The 26,026-nt window shown below is 41.6% G+C and overlaps 1 protein-coding gene across 1 annotated transcript in view; it reads left to right on the plus strand.

The window, feature by feature from the left end:
- Window positions 1-26,026, plus strand: part of ASPG (asparaginase) — a gene marked incomplete at both ends in the record, with an annotated part of 47,835 nt that overhangs the window by 603 nt on the left and 21,206 nt on the right. Inside the window, 6 exons of the mRNA XM_079536990.1 lie at window positions 7,932-8,061; window positions 11,751-11,862; window positions 15,118-15,243; window positions 16,702-16,785; window positions 17,829-17,955; window positions 24,628-24,740. Of these exons, the coding sequence (XP_079393116.1) occupies window positions 7,932-8,061; window positions 11,751-11,862; window positions 15,118-15,243; window positions 16,702-16,785; window positions 17,829-17,955; window positions 24,628-24,740 (692 nt within the window). The remainder of the gene's footprint in view (window positions 1-7,931; window positions 8,062-11,750; window positions 11,863-15,117; window positions 15,244-16,701; window positions 16,786-17,828; window positions 17,956-24,627; window positions 24,741-26,026) is intronic.

Below are 26,026 nucleotides of genomic sequence, written 5' to 3' on the forward strand. Positions count from 1 at the left end.
CCATGATTGTTTTTCTATTGTCAACATCTTTTATTTAAGTTGAGGTGTTATTCTTGTGTTTTCTTTAGACTGTTTCTATGGAGCTGGTACCCATCCACCCATCCATCCGTTTATGCAATGAGTCATTCTTATGCTAGTTTTCAATTTACTTTAGATCCATGAACATCCTTCTTAACGGTGCAGTACAAAATAAAAAGCGATTATTAGGTGCATGCAGCTAACAGTATACAGTTGTAGTTTTATATATCTATAATGCGTAGATACAGGCTTTTTCATGGTGAGAAGGGAGATGAGGGCTGTGCCTGGCTCATTGTTCTGTGCAAAGGGCTGACTTGATTGCACAGCACAGCAAGGATCTGTCTCAAGGCTTTTTGAGAGCTTTCCAGTCAGTGTCACTGACTTGGGTGACATCATCCCCATGATCGATAGCAGTAGGCAACTAAAGGCCACAGGAGGGAGGAGGGGGTGAAGCTGCCTTCACAGAGTGAGAAGTTTTCATCATAGACCTGGTTCTCCTGAGGGACTTCAACAACCCCAGCAGCTGTGGGGAGGACAGTGTGGTGAGGGGCAAGCAACCCAACAGATTTCGTGGATGCCAGGGACAGCTTTTCGAAGGGAAAGCAAAGTTACATACTGAATATGTTTATTTTATTCTACCTGCAGCACAAGCATGGCGCTGTGCCTGTACTTGCCTCTAATGTAATAATGCACTACTGCAACTGCATTTTAGGTGAATCGTTTCATACTAAGTCAACTTTGAACAACAGAAGTAATTCAAAGAGCATTTAAGCTCCTTCTCCACCCACTTCTGTAAAGTGAAGATGTCAATCCAATAGATTGCTCTTCTGATTGCTCTGTTTGGTTTTTAAAAACAAAAATCTCAAATGCAGGGAATGGCACTGAGAGACGTGGTTAGTGGGCACGGTGGGGATGAGTTGATGGTTGGACTGTTTGATCTTGGTGGTCTCCTTCAACCTTAGTAATTCTATGAATGCTTATACTATAGGAGACAGAACTATGCAGTGAAATTTTCAACCATATTACTGATTTCTAAGGATAAAGACTGATATCTGAAAGAGGCATCTTACCTGTACCAGTGGGTGTGCAGACAAGGATGTCAGGTCTGTGGAACTGCAGATCACATAAATCATACCTCTCTAGCTCCTTCACCTGTACAATTGCTTTCTAGTACAAATGTCAACTAGACCTAGATACTAAACGCTTAAAAAAATTGGCCTCAACTTGTATTTAGCTTTGAAGCATAATGCTTCTACTTCAGAGATGAAGAGGGGCTTGTATGTCTGGAAGCTTAAGAGGACTATTACAGGAAATTGTAGGAGAACTTGAGAAACACCTAGCCTGTTGTTGGTCACAGGTGATGTGTAAGCTGAAACTCAAGTCTATAATGAACCAACCAGAATAGGTTGGAAACCAATTTTTTATGATCCCTATATTGGCAGTTCACCAATATTTCACTGTTACGATATTTATTACAAACACAACACTTGGTTGCATGTATGGAAACAACCACGCTATGTGCTTCACTCAGAAGAGAAAAGCAGGAGTATATTTATTGATATAATATAATGTAGTGATTTAACTGTGACGTAATCAGATTTGGCCAACCAGATGGCTGGATACACCCAATTATTTACTGCATAGCAGGTCAGGTTAAACACACACATAGAAAACTGTCCCACTGAGTCATGAGGGTTAGAGTGGACCCCATTGCTTTCAAAGCCCCTGCAACCACAGAGGTGAAGAGTCTAGGTGTGACTGGATCGACTCCTAGCCCCAGACTTGATCAGCAGTTTGTGTCTAAGGGATCATATGTGCACAAAGATACAATATTAGTAAAGCTAACAAAATCTAAAACAGTCACTTGCTGTGGATCTGTATCGGCAAGGCATCTTGACATCAAGGTGTCAGGGATCTCTGTGCAGGTGTAACCTCAGAAGGTGTCCATACTTGAGGGGAGATCCCATCGTGCAGCCGTGACCATGCAAGAGAGCTCAAGGGGACTGACTGTTGGGCTGCTCACTATTTTTGGGGTAAGATGATTGACTCAAAGTCATACTTTTAGGTGCCTGCTCAGGTGGCCCTCAGCTCTTGAACCGGATGTCTGCTATCACCGCTATCAGCCCTCCAGTTTGAGGCAGGTTTGTGCTTGTTAATTTGTTTTAGAAAGTGTGTTATCAGTGCTGTCCATCATCATCTTCCTGTGCAAGGTGAAGGATGCAGTTGGGGAACAAGGAGGGGCAGCACTGTCACACCAAGCATCTTTGCTGACCGTGAGCCTGGTTTTCCCCTTGTACTTTGGGAGGGGCTGAGCAACAGGCGCTGTAACTGGTGTTCCGGGATAACCGTGTGGTGATGGATTGGCAGGAGATAGCAGTCCCTTAGGGCGAGTGTCGTCAAAGGGACACGAGCTCAGATGCACGAGTTTGCGGGCAGAGGTACAGAGGGATGCTTGATTTAACTGAGAGACCTATCTGGCTTTGCATTCTTCTGCTGTGCTGCTTGTTTCGCAGCTCTTACCTTACTGCAGGGCGAGAATTCCATCCCAACCCTGCCCGCTGTCAGCAGGCAGTACTGCCCCAGGTCTCCTATTTGTCCTGCGGCTTGATGCGCTGCTTGAAGGTGGATCTTCATTCCTTTCTTGCGAGAAAACTTGCAGGAAAGCGATGGATCCACGTTAGGAAGCGGAAACGGAGGGCGTAAGCAGACACTGGGAACGAGCCAGGTAAGCACAGGGCTTCCCGTCCTCGCTTTCCGGACGGACAAGGGGAAGATCCAGCCCTCCCCGCCCGTAGCCCGCACCAAAGGGGCCGTGCCGCGCCTCGCCCCCCGCAGCCAGGCGCGCTCCGGAGGCGGCGCAGCTCTCCCCGCCTCTCTGGGCCCCACCCCGCTGCCTGCCCGGCCGGCGGGGGGCGGGACGGAGGCGTCCCCTGGGCCGCCCTCTAACTCCCCTTTTCGCCGGAGGTAGCGGTTCCTTGGGGTCGGGATGGAGGCGGCGGTGGCGCGGGGCTCGCTGGGCAGAGCGCTGTCCGGCACCCACCGCCAGGATCTGCCCGGCTGTAAGGCCGTCAGCGAGGCGCGGGTGCTGGTCATCAATACGGGCGGCACCATCGGCATGGTGCAGGACGACAAGGGTGAGCGTGGCGAGCCGGGCTGCAGCCTTGGGGAGCAGCGTTCTGCGGGCGGAGGACAGGGGAAGGGAAGGGAAGGAGGCCGCTCCTTGCGCCAGCTAAAAGCCCGGCTTCTAGAGGGCGAGCGGCACCAAAACGGGATCCTTTCTTCTCAAATCCCGCGTCTGTACCAGTGGGAGCGCATCCTTGTGAGCAGCGGCCCCTGGGCTGGGAGCGGCAGGGCACAGAACAACGTGTTTCCTGCAGCGCCAGTCCTTTCTCTCCACGCTCGCGCGCTGAAAATGAAACCAGCTTCGTTCCACATCTCACGTTGCGTATTTTTTAGCCCCAAAAGAATCGCCCCGGGCTCCGTGGCACGTAGGGTGATGTCGGGTTGGGGGTGTGGAGAGAATGGGAGTAGTTTGGTTAGGATGAACATAAGTTCTCTTTTCTTTTTTCATTATTTGGTAGGCAGCGCAGCGTCCCAGGGTGGCTGTAAGCTTCCAGCAATAGAACTAGGGTGCTCCTGTTACCTACTGCAGAGTTTCACGGTTGAAATAACATCTCGGGTACGCATCTGTAGGTTTCATGCACTTAGGGCTTCACCTCTGAGTTTTCTATGCTGTATTTGTTTCCTTCCTTCTTAGGCAGTTGCTGTTTCTTGTTACTGTAGGGCACATACTTCACAGCGTTGTTGTGCTTTGTTTTTTATGGCTGTTGTCACTGTGTTTAACCCATGAAATGAGTCTGAGGAATGACAGCTGCAAGAGGAATCCGTGTTTCGAGTGACACGTGGTCACTTTCCTCTATTTGCACTGCTGCTAACATCATTTCCTATTTCTGCTGGCTCAGTTTCCCAAACACCTTAAAAGAATGGAAACTTTTTTTTTTTTTTATGAATGAACTCCACAGCCTCTTTGGATCGTGTGCTTTATTTCTGTTGCCCAACATGTGTCAATCATTACAGCACATGCAAACAATCTGACAGTTCTGATCCGATGCTGCCGATGTGCTGCATCCCGCTGAGGGTTCCGCCTGCTTCTTCTGCACAGATCCAGCAGCAGAGCAGCTGGAGCGCCTCTTTAAGAATATTTGCCAGTCCATCGTGTTTAAACTGAAGCTGGTGAAAGGGCATGAGAAAAGCAGCATGCTTAGAAGGTTGGAAAAAAAAAAAAATCCTCCACAATATGCTTGTTTCTTTTATTAATCAATACCTAGAAAACACCTGCTTAGAACCATAGCTCAAGCTGTGTTTTATTTCAAGCAAAGTAAACAGCGGTGAGTTCCTTGAGCAGCATGAAACTTTACAGCAGCAATTGAAGGGTTCAAGCAAGGCTCCCACCTAATTCCCATATAGGCTGCTCTTTTATGGCCTTTCCTCTTACTAGAAAAGATGGTATCATTTGTAAATGCTGACAGGAGGAGCTTACTCTCTGCAAAACACATCAGGCCAATGTAGAGCTGCCTCCATGTGCAGTGCAGGTTACAGTCACATTCCCTGGGCTCGTTGTGTGTGTATGGATGATTGTTGATTGCTGCCTGGTCTGATGGTAAGATGGTAAGCCCACTGCAGGTGCTTTGCAGTTGATCTGTGCACATGTGGCAACCTCAGCGCCTCTCAGACCTCTTGAACTCCTTATGGCCCTGGAGCTTAGCCCTGAGGGAGGCCTTTTCAGAGGATGGGTGCTCTCTGTTCGCACAGTGAAGTGACAACCAAAGTCACTTGCAGCCTCTCCCAGCATTCCTGCTTTACATTCAAATAAGCCATCTCAATGCATGTTTTAGATTTCTTCCTTTTGCTTCCTCCTACTTCATTCCTCCCACCTCTTTTGGCTTATCAGGAGCTCAGTTCAGAAGGATAATCCTGCTGCTCTGTGCAGTGAGGTTATTGTAACACTGATCCCCACGTCAAGCCCTGCTCCTCCTGGATTGTGCTTCCAGGAAGATCTTTTCCTCAGCCTTGAGTACTGCTCTCTTTCATAGCTTTTACCTCAAAAAATGAGAAAAGAAATCCTACCTAACAAACACAAGTGGGGCTAAGCTAAATCCCCATAGAAGGATTACTTGGAATAGTCTTTCTGGGTAACATGGTTAATTTTCTGTCTTTTCTAGATGTAGTAGACTGCGGAAGGTCTGACTGCTGGGGTCCAAATAGGACCCAACTCCTATGGTGGGTTCTATGGGTGTCAGAAGCCCCCAAGACACAGCTGAATTGGAGTCTGTCAGCTCCCTCTTCTCTCCAACGCAGGCTATAGGTTAACGAGACTGATAAGTAGCTATTGCTATATTAGCTTTAGTACTGGAGCGAAACAGAGACCTCGGCTCCAGGTGAGACAGAATCATCCTTGTTCTTCTCACCATGGGGTTGCCCAGCTGCAGAGGAACAGGTCAGCAGCTGATGAGAGGTGTTTGGATGAGTTGCATGACTTGCTTCTTCTCTGCAGGGGTGAAGCTGCTACAAATGCTCGGTTAATGAGTTTGGCTCACAGAAGATATTTTCTGTGCATAATAAAGTAGAAGTGTTCTTAAAACTGTCATGCTTGAGTTCCCCTGTGTGGCTCCTTGAAGCAGTGGAGCAGACAGTACTGCCAAATGTGGGTGCGTGCAGGGGACGGTGTTGGTTGTGAGCCAGATGTCTTTGGTGTGTCTGCAGAATCTCTGAAGGTTTGATCACAGTCAAGCAGGCACAGGAAATCCCATCAGATTTGTGATCCAGAGATGAGGAACGTTCATTGGGAAGAGATTTAAAAATATTATCGTTTGTCAGCTCTCCCGCTCTTAGAACAAATAGGAGAAATAAGCTCTCTAATCCATTGCCAGTATTTAGAGTAAGGTGAACAAGGGAAAACAAAAAAACACTGTGCTGCTGTGTGGAGCTTCAGAGCCAGGATGACTCTATATCCAAGTGCAGTGGCCATTTGTGAGTAAGCTAGGGACATCTTTAATAGGAATAAGCAGGGGTTGTAACTGAAGCAACAAAACATGCTTCCAAAGCTGGAAGCACGTTGAGTATATTTTGTAAAACAAAATGTTCCAGTAGGAATCCAAGCAAAGCCACTCAAATGCTGTTGCCATCCTGCAAGGAAGCTGGCTATGAAAAGGCCTCGTACTTCATTTAGGGCAAGCCAGCAAAGAGATTAGGGCATTCTTAAGGGTTTTCCATCAGTTTGGAAAGTAAAGCAGGCTGCATGCACTTCAGCTAATGCTATTACTGTTTCTCTGTACTTTGGAATATTTTAAAGAACAAACTTGTTTGAAGATGAAATAATAAAAAAGATGTGAACTTGTGTGCAAATGGTGTTCAGGCCAAACTGAAGAGCTGGGAAGTGGGAGAGAATTCTTCTAGCTGTAGATGTCCCCGTTCCTTGGAGGGGAGTTGAAGCAGGTGTGATGATTCTCTGATTATTTAGCCTCAAACTGTGACTGGCTGGAACTGGCAGAAGTTGAATTATGAGGTTTGAGAATTTCTTCACTGTCAGAGCAGGTGAGACTGCACAGATCTGGACAGCAGTACCAGTAGAATCTTGGAGTTCAGAAAGAAGTGCCTCTGCTTGAATACTGCAGTGTAATTTTATAACTGGAATTGTTGTAATCTAATTGGAATACTGCTGCTCCAGAAACTCCTAATGTGCTGCTGGCACTTAAAGATATAGGAGTTAATAAAATATATAATGTTTCACCTTGCTAAACTCAGACCATCTTCCTCAGCTCATTTCAGCAGCCAAATGCAGACAACCTTCATCCTACCACTATCAGAGCAGCTGCAGGCTGAGTTTACAGTGGAACTCAGCTCTGTCAAACCAAATGTAACATTAAACATTGAAGGTGCCTTTTTATCTAGCAGAGAGCAGCATTTGGATTCCTTTTGAAATACCTGGTTGCCCTCAGAATGCCTGCAGGTGCAGCACACCATTCATAGGCTTGGGCTGGTGTGGGCCTCAGCCATCTTCAAGGTCACTTCCCCAGAAAGGAGGATGTCCAGGGCAAGGAGAGGGTGAACAGAGCTTAGGATGCCTCCACACTTCCATAGAATCATTAAAGTTGGAAAAGACCTCAAAGGTCATCTAGTCCTCACATACTTCCACTGTGTTAAGGTGTTCAGTCCTCAACCTGCTCGTGGAAAGCTCATGTTTCAGGGAGGTTGATGGGGAACTCAGTATTTAGGGCTCATCTGGCAAGCTGCTATTTCTGTCTTTATAAACAGAGATCTTTTTCCGTGTCTGCCTATGCTCAATACCTAGTGTGGGATTTGTTCAGGCTTTCCCTTTTTTTCCCCTTTGTGCAAATGCTGTTGCTGCTGACAGTGACACCTAACGCACCGCTTTTCTATACAGCCATACTGGCACCTTGCTGCCTGTGCCAGTACATCTGTAGGACGTCAGCTAAGGAGCTTAGGCAGAAATATCACAGCTTTGTAATGCAAAACAACATCCATGTTTGGTAAATATCCTGCCACTGGCTAGAGGGTAGCTGTGGAAAATGCTGAAGAGAATGGTAGCTTTTTTGCTATCCGTATTAGCACACAGACAACAATTTAGGTAAAACATAAACACTTGATACGCAGGGGATTTATAACCTTATTTCTGCCAAATAAAGGATTTATTTATTTATTTAAAGCCTGGAAAAGAGTAGCTGCACAGAGAGTTATTGATTACGTTGTTTTCACGTTCTGAGCTGGCAGCAGACTGTTAATGTTTCATGTAGGACAGGCCACAAGCTGGATAAACTGATTTCTTGCCCCCTTTTGGTGCTACTCACTACCTTCCATCCTTTATTTACTTCATTTATTTATTTATTTTCCAGGACTTGCTCCTGAGGCCAATAAATTAGTAAGCAGCTTGAAGACGATGCCAATGCTGCATGATGATGCATATGCCCAGGAAACAAAACTGTGCAACCTCCATGAATTTCCGGATGATACATTGGTGCTCCCGTAAGTATTTCTTCCCTGGGGAGAGGGACTTATGTAGGTTTTAAAATAATTGTCCCTGCAAACAATTAATATAGGGATTCTGCTATGAAATCAGCAACAATGTTTATACTGACTTAAAAGTGGGTGTGGTGGGAGCGGGTTGATGGTTGGACTAGGTGATCTTAGGGGACTCTTCCAACCTTAATGATTCTGTGATTCCGTGATTGTAAAAGGAAAAAGCCCAGGGTGCCTGGTACTACGTGAAATATGAAGTATCATAAAACTGCTTGAGAAATTACCTATAAATTTGTCAACAAGCAGACATTCTGGACAGCTTAAGTCCTACATTTTTTCTGGATTTTGATATTAATGGGCTACTATGCAAGCATACAAATATTCCCAAATAGCTAGGAAAGCTGAAAATACAGCTCTGTGTGAATTATCTTTGGCATGCCTGATAAAGTAGCATCTAATTAATGCCTCCATGAATAGGCCTCATGCTTTAATTCTGCAGGCCTTCTGTTGTTTTTTTTTTAAAACCCAAAAGCTGATTGTCTTTCCCAGATTTATGCAACATTATGATAATAGCTGATGGGCTTACAATTAATCTGCATTACTTCTTAACTCTTGGGCAATGATTAGTAAGCTTTTAGGTTTTATTTGAAGGGCAGTATGCTAATTTGAGATATTCCACAGCTGTGATGAATGACTGCTTCTGTAAACACGTTAACTTGGCACAAAGGATGATTTTACAATCACTCAAGAATAAATGGGACTGTTGCTGTTTTGTTATAAGAGTGCAAATGGATATTCCTTAAACTTTATGGAAAAAATCAGAGCATAAAAACAAATTGTAAGGTTTGTTAATTTCTTTCTATTTTGTACTAAGGTCTCTGTGTTAAAAGTAACTTCTTAGAAGGCAGACAGCAGGAAGATGAATGAAGGAAAAATAATGAACTCCTAGCTGATTAATATGGTTGTGAACATACAATTTATGTTAAATCCAATGACTATAACAAGAAAATTTGAGATTTGTTCTGGTACTGTTATAACTGAATAGCTTTTAAATACTTCAGGGGATTTAAAATGTAACTGCACTGATATGCACATTGGACTCTAAATATACTTCTTTTGGTGTATGTTTTCCACAAAGTGCAGAAAACCTTGAAACAGTCAATTCAGATCAAGAACTGAAGTTTAAAAAACAGTCCTGTCCTCTTTTTTCTGGCACTGCTGTGTGCCATTTGTGGAGGTCAGTCGTGGCAATCTGCCACTTTCTCTTTTGCGCTGGCTGAGTGATATTTTAACTAGGCAGCTGAGAAATAATGCAGCTTTCTGAAGGAAGAGAGTGGGAGTATTTTGTGAACTTTGTGAAACCGTGATGTAACTGTGACGTAACAACAAAGATACCAACTAATGATCATCCTTCTTGGAGACAGGAGTCAAAAGCAGTAGAGTAGGCTGCTCTTGGTTGTGGTATGCTGTGTGTCATTTAAGCAGCACTTCCTTGAGAAGCTCTTTTCACAAATTTTCCGCTGCCTTACAAAGTTGCTCTTAGGCAGCACGTCAGTAAAGCAATTTTTCGTATGATAACTTAATTACAGTAAGTCAGTTGTTTTTGAGCGATAACCCCATGTTGATTAACCACTTTCTCTACTGTAAGCAATGCTCACACAGGCTTCGTATGGGGAGTGGTTGCGCAGATTTTGTTAGGTGATTTATTTTTTATTGCATATTTTATGTTGTTATAAGCAAGAATAGCAAGTAGGGAAAAAACAGCACTTGCAGATGCTGAGGGAAGGCAATGAACTCCGTGCTCTAAGCACATCCAGATGTTGTGGATCTAAATGTGTATGTTTGGTGGCCGTGCTAGGCAGGGGGGTTGGAACTACATGATCCTTGAGGTCCCTTCCAACCCGGGTGATTCTGTGATCATGTGATCATGGCCTTTGACTGTCTTACACTCATAGGAAATAAATGTAGAAGCATCAGTCACAGTTAAACAAAACTTTGCATCGTCATCAGGCAGTGGAGTAACATTGAGAATGCTCTGAAGGTGATGCTGTTGGCCGTGCTCCTGGATGGCTTCGCTTGGAGGAGAAAGTAGAAAGGGCTGAGCTGGCCTGCTAGTAGTCCTGATATGTTAGCTGCTTGTTTGTCATCACATTTCTAAAGACAAACATATTCTGACTGTTAAATATATATCTGTTTCTCAGGGTTTTTTAAATGCTTTTTTTCTTGTCATTTTAACCCTGTAGCAGACAGTATGTCTGTATGTTTTCGTGACATGAGTTGTGGTCTTTCTCATTCCTAGCTTGAAAATTTCCTTTAAAATGCTAACATAAGAATGTGTGAAAATGGTGGATATTCTATTATTTTCCAAGCTTCAAGAAGGTAGCAGAAAATAGTTGCAGTGGTGTTCTTTTCTTACCCCAAACCTTGTAAGTAGAAAAGCTCAATTTATATGCACTTGGCTATATTGATGGGTTAAAGAAGGTGGAGAAAAGGGAAATTTCATGGGGGTAGAACACCTGCTCTGTTTGTAGCCTGTGTAGCTGGCAATTCAAAGCTCTTGGAAGAGTCAGATTTCAGATGAAGAAAGGGAGATGGATGGTCTTTGGAGGCAGGGAGAGCAGACAGCTATAACAATCCCACTGGGATTACACAGTCATTTTCTCCTTAGACACTGAAAATTCACAGAATCACAGAAAAAAATTCCCCTCTAAATTTGGAATTTTGCACTTCTAGATAGCTCTTTTTTCTGGTCATCTTCTGCTGGGCTTCATGCTATGTGAAGTTTGAAAGCATTGCATTCCTCAGCTCCACAAGTACTTGACTTTTTTTATACTTGCACAGTTGCTTTGTCTCATCTGCCTTGCACTGCGAGAAGTCTCTTCTCAGTTATCGAGGCTGCACTTGTGCAATAGACAGTGACTGATTACTGGTGGGGCCACTGTTTCCGACTATGCCAGTATTTTAAGATCTTTGATATTATTTCGTGCTTAAAAGTCCACATCATTCACAAGAGATGTCCTGTACCAACGATGTCAGATGTTAACAGGCCCGATAGGCCAGGACTTGAGGAAGGTAACCTAACACTAGGAAACTGTGGGTCATTTGGCAATAGTTTACTTGATGGTATTAGATAAAAAAGGAAATATTTTCTGAAATGTGAAGTCAGAGCAACCAAGGGAAGTAAGCTTTGTAAAAGGTATAAAAATAAAGGGCAGTCTTAAGACTCTGAAGAGAAGACTCCCTTCGTTGCAAGGAATTTGTAGCTATCACAGCATTAAGCAGTTGTTGAAACTCATCTGCGAATCCTCTGTGTATCTTGGGAGCTTTACAGATTCCTCTCAATAGCTTACGAAGCATTTTTGAAACCATAAGGCTAGATATGAACTTACGTTAGAACTCAATTCCAAACTTAAACAAAGTGACTCTGCATTATTCTTACCTGCCTTTGTTTCTGCCAACTTCTCCCCACCTCCCAAATTTTAAGTTTAGTAAATTGAAGTGTTTGTACTTTAAACCACATCAAGTCATGAGTTTCTACACTTGGAACTTAATGTTTCAAATTTAAGACCATTTCCTTGGCTACAGACTTGCAGATACAGGGAGAAGTTACTGCTTTAGTGAAAAAAATGAGAGGCTATGAGCTGCTGTTAGCCCCAATAGTGATTTTTTTTCCCCTGAATTATCTTTCTTTTTAGTGTCTCTAAGCAAAACAAAAGAATTTTCTACACAATCCTGGAGCTGTCACCACTACTTGATTCTTCAAACATGACACCAGAGGACTGGGCCAAAATTGCAAAGAAACTTGAGGTATGGTGGTGTGGGATAAGACTTCATTTGTTGCTAAAACAAAACTAGCACTGTGTTTAGTATACTTAGCAAGGTATAACAATGTGGAACTGCTATAATTAAAGTTTTAATGTCATCCCTGTTTCTTAGTTAACTGTAAAGCAAGAAGTACTGTGCTTGCAAAGCGTGCATTTTGAAAAGGCTGCAGACTCATTTGTTACGTAGCTCTTCCTGTGACGAGCCATAATTCTGTAAAATGAAAAGAAAAATTGCAGCTGTGATTGAATAAGATATGTAATATATAGATTAATATGTTCTAAAATGTTGGCTTCGATTCACTGTGTCAAGTGTCAAGTAAAAAGAAAAGTGTCAAGTAAAATCCTTAGGTGTAGGTAACTTAGCAGAAGGTTGTATAGTTATACAGCATTTGAATGTTCTGCTAGATGAATGGTTAGCTCTCAGTGTAGGAAATAATTTCATATGCCTTTCTTACTCAGACACTGTCCTGACTAGCTTTGCTTTTGCAACCAGGAGAAAAAGCATTACCAAGGTTGGCTTTCACACACTGGGAAATGATCAAAGCCCTAAATATTTTTGTATATACAGATAAACTGATTATATTCTTCTCTAGATTAAGAGCATTTCTCTGCTTCTGTTCCCATTTCTTAACTGTGTGCTTTTAAGAAAGCAGAAATATGAAACATTTCAAATACTTCACACCAGGAATTCATATGTAGCTGTTAGCAATAAGTAACCTAAGTGGGCCTACAAAGACTCTGCTCTTCCACTCCTCCTCATTCTGCAGTGGTGTCTTTGTGTTGTAGGTCTCCTTCCACCAGGCTGTACCCGTTTTCACTAAGGGTATAATAATACTGGGAATGCTACTGAAGATTATGTAACAGTCTTTGACCTTTAGATCCTCTAATCCTGAAACCATCAAAGTAAGGGAGATGCTTCACTTATGGAATGCATCTTGACGGTTCAGAGAAGAGATGGAGAAGGTATGGAACAGGGATGCAGCTGGGAAAAGCCCAGGGCTGAGAGTAGGGTATCTTAAAGAAGGCAATACCATGTTGAACAGGAGAGAATTTACTTTCTTCCTTACTGGGACATCAGTTTTTTTACAACTTCTTAAAAAATGTGCGCAGAATACAGCTTCTTTAAATCCAGTACATGCAGTCCAAGTGAAAAGTGCTGAGAAGGAAAAAAATTCTTTAGCTGTCCAGCTTGTGGCTAGACACTGCCATGTTGTGTTCATCCTCAGTGCTTCCTTGGTGCAGCTGTAACACGTTGGAGACTTCTCAGAATGGAACACTCTAAGTCATTTCTTTGGGATTTTTCCTTAGAGAACAGGCTGATCTTTTGTATGGTGAAGGTTAAGACAAGCTGTGTTCTTTATCATTTAACAAGATTCGTAAGGCTGACAGTATTAGTGAAGTGTACAGACTGAATTAGATAGGACAGGCAGCTATTTCTGTGATTTTAGCCCTTGGAATTTGCTTATGTTGATTCAGCATTGATGAATACAGCAGCACGCTTTATGCATCCCAGTTCCTGGCCTACAGAAAAATCTTGCAGCGTTGGTTGTTCTGTGGGCTAACCATTGAGAAATAAACAGAACTCCACTGAAACTTTCAGTAGATAGCAACATGAAGGGATGAGTATTGGTGAGGAAATAGTAAAGGATAAACAGAAATGTATGGGTGGGTTAGGAGCTGACCATAATAACAGGAGATGCCAAGTGTGTGTACCCATTGTAAAATAAGAAATCTACTTCAAAAGGAATCTGATTTAATTCTATGGAAAATAAAAAAAATTCCCACTGGCACTTTTTGTATTTGCTCAGACTGCTGTATAATCATGTCCATGTAAACCAAATTACATTAGAGACATCAGTTCCTTTGACTAAAGTGTTTACTATGTGCATCGCTCTTAAAATAGAGGAACCAATTCCTTTCTCCTCTGAAAGCCAGCTGATGATTTTATCCCATCAGGACGAAGAGTAATTAATGGCTTTGCATTAAAAACTTCCTGTGTAGAACTGTACGTAGATTGCATCACAGAATCACAGAATTGTAGAGGCTGGAAGGGACCTCTGGAGATCATCCAGTCCAACCCTCTGCTAAAGGAGTTCCCTACAGTTGGGCGGGAAAGCATCCAGGTGGATTTTGAGTATCTCCAGAGAAGGAGACACCACCACTCCCTGGGCAGTCTGTTCCAGTGCTTCGTCACCTACACAGTAAAGAAGTTTTTCTCATGTTCATATGGAACTGCCTGTGTTTTTCAGTTTGAGTCCGTTGCTCCTTGTCCTGTCACTGAGCATCACCCAGAAGAGCCTGGCCCCATCCACTTGACTGCCATTCGTTATTTATAAGCATTGATAAGATCCCCTCTGAGCCTTCTCTCCTCCAGGCTGAACAGTCCCAGGGCTCTCAGCCTGCCCTCGCACGGGAGATGCTCCAGGCCCCAGCCATCCTTATGGCCCCTGCTGGACTCTCTACAAGTTCCCCGTCTTTCTGGAACTGAGGAGCCCAGCAGTGCCACAATACTCCAGATGTGGCCTCACCAGGACAGAGCAGAGGGGCAGATCACCTCCCTCACCATGCTGGCCACACTCTTTTTAATGCACTCCGACTTCATAAAGTCATTATAAAATGACTTATTTTTTTGCATCTGTTCGTGCCTGGTTCTAAGGCAAGCACGTGTACCTTACAAACAGCCTCTTCAGCTCGGGAGCTGCAGGAATGGAGTACTGCTTGAGAAGTGATGACGTTGAAACAGAAGAGGGCACTCTTACACTGGCAATCTGCCTGGCTGCCAACCGGATTACACGGGCTGTTTTTTTCTATATGTACATCATGATAGCCTCGATTTGCCTCTTCTGTTCCCGTAAATGATGTAATCCCCTCAGTGAAAGCAGCAACAAGAAATCAGACCATGAGACCGATTTGCATATGTTAACATTCCTGTTTCGAGCCATTGCTAAGCTTTTCTTAATTAGCAGTCTTCTGGTTTAAAAATGCTGCATTAATATGTATACATAGAAAAATCTCTTTGACTGTTCCTTAATTAGAATTACAGCTGTAGTGTTTATTGTCCTATTAACCCTTAATTATGTTTAAACTCAAAACGTGGATATTTGAGGAGGAATTACCCATGTGGTACCCTTTAAAGTATCACACTGTTGCTTGCATCAGTGAAAGTCGTGCAGTCCATCCGTCGCTTTGATGCCAGTGCATTGTTCTAACAGCATGAAAAATGTCTCTCCGTCTCCAGGAGCACTATGAAAAGTATGATGGCTTTGTGATCCTCCATGGCACTGACACAATGGCATACACAGCTTCAGCCTTATCCTTCATGTGTGAGAACCTGGGTAAAACTGTTGTTCTGACAGGATCGCAGGTAATGGGCTTTATTTGAAATAAAACTTCATTTTCTGTTTTTGTATGCAAAGCTACATCGAATCTTGACTGTCATTATGGCTTTTAGTAGTGCAGGACAGGCCTCTCGCCAGGGTGATGCTCACAGTGCTGTTAGAAATCATTGAGAATTGACAGGCTTACCAGCTGAGGATCTGCCCCATAATTTTATCATTAGTGACTTTACAACTCCGTACCACATCAGACCAGTAGTTCATTATGGTCGGAGCCAGATGCTTCAGTGAAAGATATAAGAGCCTGTCATTGGCCATTGTGTAATAATCTGTTTATATGAGAGGCATCCTTCCAGCCTCAGGTGGCTGCTGGTTGTTAGCTGTCTTTTTTTTTTTGTTGTTTGTTTTAAAGCCCTGAAGCTTATTACTTTTTACTTCATTGTTTCTTAGCCCATCTTATGTTACTCATTGTTGCATTATTTCTCATTTTTTTACAGTCTCTCAGCATTGTATGCATTTTTTATCATTTCTGTTCCACGAAGCATCTCACACACTCCTCTAAAGACAAGATTTATTAATTTTCATTCTCTTAGCTGGAGATCAGACCTTTGCATATTGTCAGAGGAGGAGGGGTTGTCTTACTAGAACAGCTTGCTTGAGTGTAAAATACAGCTCTAATCTAGTCACAAAAAAGAGATGAAACATAGCACTGTAAAACCTTTCTCTGGCATCTCATAACTTCCCTTTTACTTGTGGTCTATTTGAAGTCAAAATACAAAAGTCTAGGAAGGAGTAGGCTGCCACTTAGTGACTTGACGTGGAACAGTCCAGTTGTGGTACATCATATTCAAGGTTTTACTATTTTTTTTGCTTAATTATTTGGGGAGCTGCCTGGCATGATCTAGCAATAGAGCATGTGACTTTTTTTTTTTCTGCTGAAAGAAACTCTGACTCTTTGTTAATAAAGACACAATCTGCAAAGGCACGGAGGTCATCCCTGTCATTCAGCAGACCAGATTTCTGCTTTTAATCTTGTTCATTTCCGTCAGTCACAACCTGCTGGCTCAGGTCTTGTATACTACTATGAGGAAAGATGGTGCAAGAGAGCTGTTCTGAAGCCATAGAGGCAGTTCTGTATGAACTGAGACTTGTTTCTGTACTAGCACTTCTCCCATGTTCAGTCACGTAAACTGAGCTTGCTTACTTTATATTCTTGATATTTTTCCTTCCAAAAACAATTGCTTAATCATACTAGAATCATCTCTACATTATCTTTAAGCACTTGCATTATAGAAGCAGGATAAGCAGAGGGAAACCCCACCTTCTGCTGTAGTTTAAAATAGTTTGGATGAAGTAGTAAACTTGTCATAAATCATTGTTATATGAATTATTCATGTATCTCTATTGCATAAGTTGGATTCTTTTTTTTTCCTGCTGTGTAGGCTTTATGAAAGGGATGGGGTTTAATTTCATTCTCTACTCTTCAGGTGCCGATATACGAGTTGCAGAATGACGGCCGAGCCAACCTTCTGGGGGCACTGCTTTTTGCTGGGCAGTTTGTGATTCCTGAGGTCTGTTTGCCTGTGAAGACCATCTTGACAGCTGCTCTTCTCCCTCTAGTTAGGAACTCATACTTAAATACTCAAAATATCTGGTAGGATTTGCACTTGAAAGGGGAAGGAAAAAAAAAAAGATTCTGCTGAGGTAACAGCCCCTTGCATGGCAAAACACACACTGTTTTCTCAGGATTAATGCCTCATTTTGCCTGTGTGCAATCTATAAACACTATCTAGTCTGAATTTTAGCTTGCAGCAGACTTGAAATCAGAGATTCCCTTACAAATGCGTGGGATCTGAAGCATTTCTAAGTCAGTTTTTGAACTGAAAATTACTTTGAAGTTCTTGAGTTGCGCTAGAACTGATAGCAATATCTTCTAGCTCTAGTACCTGAAGACTGAAGTGTCAAGGATGATACACATAATAAACATGGGAGCATCTCCATGGTCTCAGCACCCTGCTTTTAAAGACGATGATGCTATGCAAGCCAAAAATCTGAGAGAAATCTGATCAGGTTATTCCTTATTTAACTTCTGCCATGCTTACCAGTCTTTACAGGATATTACAGCAAGGCCAAGATCTTCATAACTAACAGCAACTTTGAGGTATCTGTTTTTGTTCAAATTCCAATTGACTTACTTTTAGGGGCTTGAAAAGAAACCAATATTATTTATATTTTTGAAAGTTATCCTTCATTTCTACTAGGCCTTTTGTTAAGATTTGGGACTCTGAATTTAGATGTAAGTGTGCACAAATTGTCTACACTGTTCCTTTCCTCTACCTCTGGGCTCAGGCAAATTTGCTGTCTCCTAGACTACTTCATAAGAGGATTATGAAACTAGTTAGCTCTTAACCTGTTTTCTTCTTAAATTCTTAAACCAACGTGCAACAGATGTGCCAACTCTTTTTGAAAGGGTAGGAGTTGTAAACATCTACTGGCCTCTGAGTAGTCTTAAAGATTTAGAAAACACTTTATAAAGGACAGACTATAGTATTTATCTACTGAATCTTTTAATTACTGGCTTATTCATAGACCTGTTTCTTTACTTGTTTTGCAGGTGTGCCTGTATTTTTATAATAAACTGTACAGGGGAAATAGGGTGACTAAGGTGGATGCTGGGAGTTTCAATGCCTTTTCCTCACCTAACCTGCCTCCACTTGCAAATGCTGAGGTTGATATTACAAGTAAGCAACATCCTCTCTTAAGCCTTGTAATTTATGCCACATGTAATAGAGCTGTAGCTGAAAAGAATCTGTGCCTATGTAGTTGAAATGCTGTTTTAAAACTCAAATATGTTTGAAAGCACTGTATTTTGACTCCACTTTATATGCTCTGAAACTTCAAATATTAGTAGGACTGAGAATTTGTGAACTCAACTGTATTTATCTCTTGAATATAGATGTGAGCTGGACAGACTTTGACTCAAGATGTAGACTAACCAAAGGGAATTTTTCCCTTGTGTCATGAAAATGCTTGCTCTGAAGATAAAAATGAGTGAGTGAGGATTGAAAGAACAAAGAGTTTACTCTCATTAATGACTGTGCTGGGCTCTGAGATCAGGCAAAAGAGTCATTATTGAGTACATGCCGTTTCAACAGATCGTCTGTTTGATGCATGACATTTTGTAAGATGTTTTACTGGATATTTAGAACCCGTCTAAACTGCAAGCAAACTGAAAATTATGCTTTGTGTGAAGTTTTTTTTTTTTTCCCCCTGACTTATGAAGACTCCTTGTAATTTGTATGTGTCTGCTTTAAAAGGAGGAGAAAAACTACAGAAAGATTTCATTACCTGTTTGTAAAGGTGTTAGCATTCTGGTGTTGGTTCTTGAACGTTGGTTCTGTTTCTTTGGAAAGGAGAGAAAAGAAACCCATTTAGAGTCTCACCAAATAAGGGGCTGTCAAAAAACAAACTAAAGGACATTTTTCAAAAATAAGTTGTGCTAGCTGCTTTTGGATATATTTTAGAAGGTAGAGTCCTTGGTGACAGTCCCCATTATTCCCACAAATAAGTAGATGGAGGTTCACAAATTCTTTTGCTAGGAGCTCTAGATTTTGCAGCATGGTGTTCTGAATGGTTTCTGCTACTAGAGAGGGGCACTCTGTAGTTACGAAAAATAAATGTACCCCTTCAACCAAATGCATGGCAGTCACTTTAAAAAGTTCTAGGGTCAAAAGGGCTATGTTTATAGCAGGGCCAGATAAACTAAGGAAACCTGTAAAATACTGTAGTGATATGTAAGACATCTCTCTGGTAGAGAGTTTGCCACTGTAGTTTTACTGTGCTGCGTCAAACACTGAAATGGTGTCAGCTGATTGTTTTAGAAAATTGAGGAAAGTCTTCTTTCTTGGGTTTTTATGGAGTGCATCACATAGGTTATAAACAAAGTCAGTTTACTGGCTGATCGATAATGAAATCAGGCTGCAAATCACATGCCATCTTTCTTTTGGATTTAAATGACCTGTTTTGTGATTCCTTGTCTAGGGGAGAAAAATGAAAGTTACTAAGTACTTTGCTTGGCCCATGTTTTGTCCCATTATCTTTTCGGTAGAATGCCCCATTGAGGTCAGTGAGGATTTCTGAGTTAAAAACTGATGGTGTGATAGGCTCTATTTTTATTTGTTTCAGTTGATTACCCAGTGAGGGTAGCATCATTTATCCAAGATGACGGTGTCAGAATTGAAGGATTGTTTCATTCTGGAAAACATAGTGTATAGTATGGGCAATCTACCAGTGCTGCTTTATTTTGTCCAAAGCGATTGTTTGAAACATAGCTGTCTCCCTTGTGTTTGCTCACACAGTCCTAGTATGAATATTTCACAGAGACAGGGAACCACTCAGGCCTTTTAGAAACAAACCAAACAAATCTAGTGTCTTTTAATTCTTTTTTTTTTTCTAGATCGCTTTGTGTAATACCTCTTAATCTTCCTGTAGACTGGGTTGACTCTTGCTGCTTCAGCATTATGTAGAGCAGCCTGACAACGCCAGAAGCAATAGGCCATGTGCTCTTCCTGGGGCTTCCTAGTTTGTAACAAAGCTGGGAATGAAAATTCTGGAGAAGCGGAGAGGGAATGGTTGGCAAGATGTAGGAAATGAGGAGCATGATGGGATAAGAGCTTGAGATCATGGGCTGGTACACAGGAACAAGGAGAGGAGACGTGTTTTAAGATTAGACATACCATGTAAAGACAACAGAGTCAGAGAGGAGAGGGAGAAGCTTAGTTCGTTTCCCCTCCCTGCTCTAGCTACTGCTCTCTTCATTTTTTTAATCTCCATTTTTCCCCGTCTTCCCCCTCAGGTGAAACTCCCAGATTTCTGTTCCCATCACCTGACAGATTCTTGACCTAAGAGTTCTGTTACCGAATTTTAGACTGACAAGTGTGGCAGCTTCCTCAAGATGTGGCAACCTCCTTTCAAACCAGCACACAGAACTCTTGACAGAAGTGAAAAATTTGAGCAAACTCCTTAGATGAATAGGAAGCCTCATGTTGGTGGGAAATGCTTTTGCAAGAAAACTGTTGGAAATGAACAATAGAGAATCAAAACCCAGTATTTCTAAATGTGTACAACTTATGAAATGAAATACCTTGTCGTATTTCTCTCATGCTTTGAAAACAAAAAGAGATGAGGAGGTCTGTTTCTTATGAAATGTATGAGGAGTCTCAATATATTTCATAACCGAATACTGTCCTCTGTTCTCTCTTGTCTTAATGAGGCAAATATGAAACCTGCTTTGTTACCATGACTGGACTTTCTTCATCATGCATGCATGTAACTTCTGGGAGTGGTGCATATGTGCAGGACCGTATGATTAGAAACATAACTTGTGTAGGGGATGAAAAGAGTCTGTGCCTGTGTGTGCAGGTGTGGTACAGCAGCAGCAGGTTGGAAGGCCTGTAGTCTCGTCTACCCACCAGTCTCATTAGAGAGAAGCTATTTGCCACTGGCCAAGTCTGTCTTGGTTGGCAGTTCTGGTTATTTATAGTAAAAAGCCCAAGTCATTTATGCATTAAGGCAAACGCCAGCTCTGCTCACTGAAGTACTTTTGGTGTTTTTCCCCCTTGTAAGTAGGCATGTTAATGCTTGCAGTTATACCTTTCCATTTAAATATTCATTTCAAAAGGTGTGTGTCAATTGTTTTATAATAAACTGCCAAAAAAGGGGGTCTAAGCTTGCTTGCCTCCATCAGGAATTTCCACCCATAGGTTGGCCTGTGTTCCCCACCCCTTGGCTGTGGCCATGAATTCTAATGAACGCTGGCGTAGCTTATATAATGGCATGGCTCACTGGTAGCCTTACAGAGAGGGATGAGAAGAAAGCGTTGCTGTTTGTCTGGAGCTCTGCAATCAAGAAAAGCTGCATTTCTTGTTTGATTTCATAACTTGGAGTTCAGTCACCACTCATAAGGGAAGTGTCCCTCTGAGTTACTGCTCCCCCATTATAAGTTGAAACCTGCACTGTAGAACAGGCACTATTAAAAGAAGGGGGTTTGCTGCTTTCTTCACTGTTCGGAGCTGCTGCTGCTTTTTTATTTTGTTTTTCAGATAGGTTATTGTTGCTGGTTTTTTTCGCACTAGACCTATCTCATGTGTGGGTACGTGTGAAGCTGAATAAGATAAGGACTCTAAAGTTGTGGGGGTTTTTTTCTTGAAGGAAAAATGGTTTTGGTTGTTTCCTTGCATCACTGTTCAACCATAGGATGTGAAGGAAGCCTGAGATTTTTCTTAGCAGTCCTCTGACAAAAGTTGCCTCTTCATGGACTGCTGGGTACCTTCTGTTCCCATCCCTGCAGTAGTGAGCTCAGAAGAGGAACAAAAGCTAGTCAGGCTTCAAACCCCTATTAGTTCACTTTGTGACTTAAGTGTATGCTTCTCTTTCAAATCTGTTTTTTGGCCTGTAATTTGAAAAGCTGTAGTGTTTGGGAAGGAGAGATTGCGAGCAGCGGAGTATTGTTTGTGTTTGCTTTGTTTGGAAAAACAAACAGAAGGCCTTTAATACTTTGAATATAGCATCCTTGAATAATGCAACCTTTTCTGTCCGAAGCCATTCTCAATGCAGGATAGAAATAGCCTCTGCCTTTCTGTTTTATGCTTTAAAAATGTTCTCTCTGCTGTGTGAGACCAGTAGCTAACTTAGGTTTGTTCCCCAGCATTGCATCCATATTTACATAATACAGCAGACTATACGAGTTAAACTTTTTACAAGCACAGCCCATCCAAGTCAGGACAGGTTACTTTCTTCTGTTGTGCCTAACGTCTGTATCCCTACTTAGTCAGTCTTACACACCTATCCGGGATAAAAACTGTTATGAACACCAACACATAGAGCTTTTTGTACTTCGCCTGTAAGAAGTTTTTTATTTAAGAACTGTTAGTGAGTGCTGAGATTGTTATTACTTTTATTTAATCACTACAGTGCTGCCACTGGCTGCAGGACTGCTAGTTTATTCGGTACAATGAAGATGCTTAACTTATGTTGTCTAAATATTCTTCCTTTTGGGGGATATAATCTTTGATGTGGAGAATGCAAAAGATGTGTTCTAAATGTGTCTTTTTTTCCTCCCCTGTGTAGCTTCACTTAGAACAGTCCTGAATAAATCTGAGGTGAAGTTGAGCTTTTATGAAATCTGGGTGGTTTTGTGGCTCTTGCATCACTGTTGCCTTTTGTTCCGCTTTTTAAGCTCATTTGTCTAATGGAAATCTGACATCTGTAGAGTCTGCAGTACTGAGCACATTATGTAAACTGAGGAGATTCACGACTAAGAGAATGTTAACTCAGAGACAATCTCTAGTTCTTTTTTAATATAGTTTAGAATTGCATCACTCTACTGCATCTGACTGCATTATATTTATCTTAAAGGCTACGTGTTATTTGGTAGAATGTACTCCCATGAGTACAGGTATAGGCCTGGTATAGTCTGGCTTTTGAACCTATCCTCTGATCTCTCTCCTTGGTCTTCTACTTTGGGCAGCGTGTTATGAAGTTAGGAAACTTGCCATGCTGGTTTCCTCCATTCATTCCTCAAGTTTGTTGAAGACATCAGGGATGCTAGCTATTGCCAAATGTAGCAGCATGCATTTGTGAAGTTTTGGCAGGGAGTCCTAGCTTATGGGGGATAATGAAACCATTAGGAGTTTTACTGCTGTCCCTTCTTACAGAGAAAGCTGCTTTTAAATAATCAATGTGATTGTTAGAAAGTTGAAACAAGTGAGTTTATTGCTAACGGCTGCTTCTTAAAGCACAGTGCTCAGGAGTGAATGTGATTAGCCTATTCTGTGAACCTCAGGCAGAATTCTATGATTCTATGCACTTGCCCATTTATCTCCTCCACGTGTCTTAACTTATTCCAGAAAGTTACTGGGCCAACTACTAGCTCCAGCCAAGCGATTCCAGAACCATACTGTCCAGCTTCTCAAAAATGAGCTGTGGAAACTGTCTATATTTCTGTTCTCCCTTCCCGGAGCATTGGTGATACATGTACTTAAGTACAGAAGGCAGGGTAAACATGATGCCAAGCCAGCTGCTTTGTATGATTGCTTTTTTGTGTGGGTTTTTTTTGTTTGTTTGTTTTTAGAAAGAGGCTGTAGTTGTTAATGGGCACCTCGAGGAGGGCTCATAAAGTCTTACAGGTGACTGCTGTTTTTCTGTCCTGGCTGAAAGGACAGTGTTCTTTTCAGTATCTCTGGTGATGGGGCAATAGAGTAGGCTTCAGTGCAGGCTTCTAAATGTGCTTTGAATTCTCTTGGAAATGGCTGTCTGCTGATTGCAAGAGATGTTAACAGTAATTAGTCTGAGTAATCCTTATCGTGGCTCAGTATGCATTCAGGCCTTGTATCTATATTGCTGCTCAGGGATTTTGCCAAAATGTAAAAAGCTTAGATCACAGTAAGAAACAGGTATTCAGCAGGGTCTGCTTCCACTGAAGCATGATGCACTGAGCTGCTGGCTGTTTGTTAAACTTCCTTTGCAGGCTTGTAGCAGCCGTCTGCACTACTGAAGTAGTAAAATTTTGAAATCAATAATGCATGACTTGGCTTCTAATAATACAGCACAAACAAACTATTAGTTAAACAGCTGGCTTCTAGCTCTAAATGTGTAATCGGAGTTAATTGAATCCTTGCTATTTTATTTAATCATTAGTAACTACATAATAAACTCAGGAGGTGATTAGCAGGAACGCTAAATGCATTTCTCATATCTCTTGTCTGAGAAAATGAAGGTCTATTTTCTAAGCGTTAATCCAGGCTGATATCAGTCCAGCTATATAACAGTAAGGTTCTGATCAATGTGTGATAAGTCAGTATATATCAGTGAGTTAGTTGAGACTTCCTGACCACTCTGAAATTGGAGAGCTGATGCCAACAGGACTTGTGCTCAAATGGTTTTCGCAGCCAGCAGACTTTTCTTCTGAAGGCATTGTAGTTGGATGAGTGGTCATTGAACTAAAATGTCTATTTTGGAAGCCTTAGCTGTAAAATGCTATTAAATTTAAATAAGCGTACTTAAATATCTCCTTGAAGGGCACTAACTTAGAAATATTGACAAGTAATACTGATTTATCTCAGAGTCTACACTATTTTGGAGTTAAAGCTAAAATATAACACAGTTGAGTTTGACCTGGAAATGGCCTTAAAGACACATCTTGTGGCATGTAATAGATAAAGCGTGTTAGATCAGCTGCTAAGGCTGCTGTCTTAAATGACTCTTCATTTCCTCTTTTAAAAAATATATTGTCTTTCATGAGTCCCCTATATAAGAAATAGTTTTGAAGAACCGCTGTAAGTATGAGGTGCTATAAATGTACTTTAATGTTATGTCTTCAGTATTATACTGAAAAGGCCACTTCTCTTTTGCAGTAAACTGGGAAACAGTATGGAGAGCCAATACCAAAAAGAAATTTCGAGTTCATACCAATATGAACAGGAACGTGGCGCTTCTGCGAATATTCCCAGGAATAACTGCTGCTGCTGTGAGTGCCACCACGGAGGTTTGGAAGTGGATGAAATGATGCTCAAATACTTGATTAGTAAGCTAAGTGGGGATGCTATGCTGTTGTAGCAGTGGTTGGGTTTTAGAAGGAAGGGAAATAATCTGTTTTCTGATAAACATTTTCTGTAACATCAGACCATTCAAAGACTATTTTCATGGGCTACAGTCTATTAGTAAAAGCTTTCAGAATATCTTTTATCTAAACTTTCTGGGCTCTGAAACTTAAAATTAATTTCTTATAAGTGCTCATAAGTAGATGAAGTGTGCTTTTCTGGAGAAGCATAAGCTTCAGTGATGGTGGAATTGCTTTCTTGCTGTATAATAGGGCACACTAATACATACCTTGCCAAAGAATACATGATTGTGGAGGTGAATGTGATTTCTTCCACAGCTCATGCTTGCTTTTCAAGGTTCATTTCATCTCATACTGGTCCTCAGCACTCATACAGAGCTCAAGATGAAGAGTAGAATTTTCCTGCTCTGAGCCTTTAAAAATTGTTCTACAGAACTATGGGTTTAGGTGAATTTGTCTTTAAATTTTTGTTTAGTACCACTTCCATTAAATTGATGGGTCTTTCATGAGTGTTGCCAATTTAAATTGAATCCAGTAGTTTAAGAAGCACTCCTCAGTTATATTACCATTCTTTTTAGGTGAATATGAACAGATGGAAAGGCAGAGAGGTGGTATATTTGCAATAAAACTCGAACAGAATAGCTAGTCTCACAGGGACTTACAGTGTATTGTGTTTAGCATGTGTGATCAGCGAGAAAACGTTTAGATTGTATAAAATATATTTTTCTAGGAACAAAAATTAGCAAGGCATTTTCTTAGAAGGAGGCACGATAGCTATCATGTTAACAGCAGTCCCAGAAAGATTTTGAACCTGCATTAAATCAATTGCTTTTTAAGTTAAAAACAAAACAAAACAAAACCTCCATGCCTCAGTAGAGTGTTCTTTCCTGAAAGGTGAGACACTCCTTCTCTTAGTTAGGCATTTACTCGTTTGCAGAACTTTGCTAAAATGAAAAATCTGGGCAGTGGTGGGAGTTCTAGATTGAAATAATTCTGTATTTATTTTGTAAGTGTAAATCTACCCTTTTGTTCCACCGTGGTGTAACATTATAGCCCATTAATGGCCCTTAAACAATAGCATCCTTTCTCACACTGAGGTCACAATCGTGGAAAATAGTTTATTTTAAAATCTATCCCTGTAGGAATTTGAAAGGAAAATAAGAATTTGGAATGCACATTTTTTTAACGTTTTT

The sequence above is a fragment of the Tetrao urogallus genome (assembly GCF_951394365.1).
Source record: "Tetrao urogallus genome assembly, chromosome: 6".
Lineage (NCBI taxonomy): Eukaryota > Metazoa > Chordata > Aves > Galliformes > Phasianidae > Tetrao > Tetrao urogallus.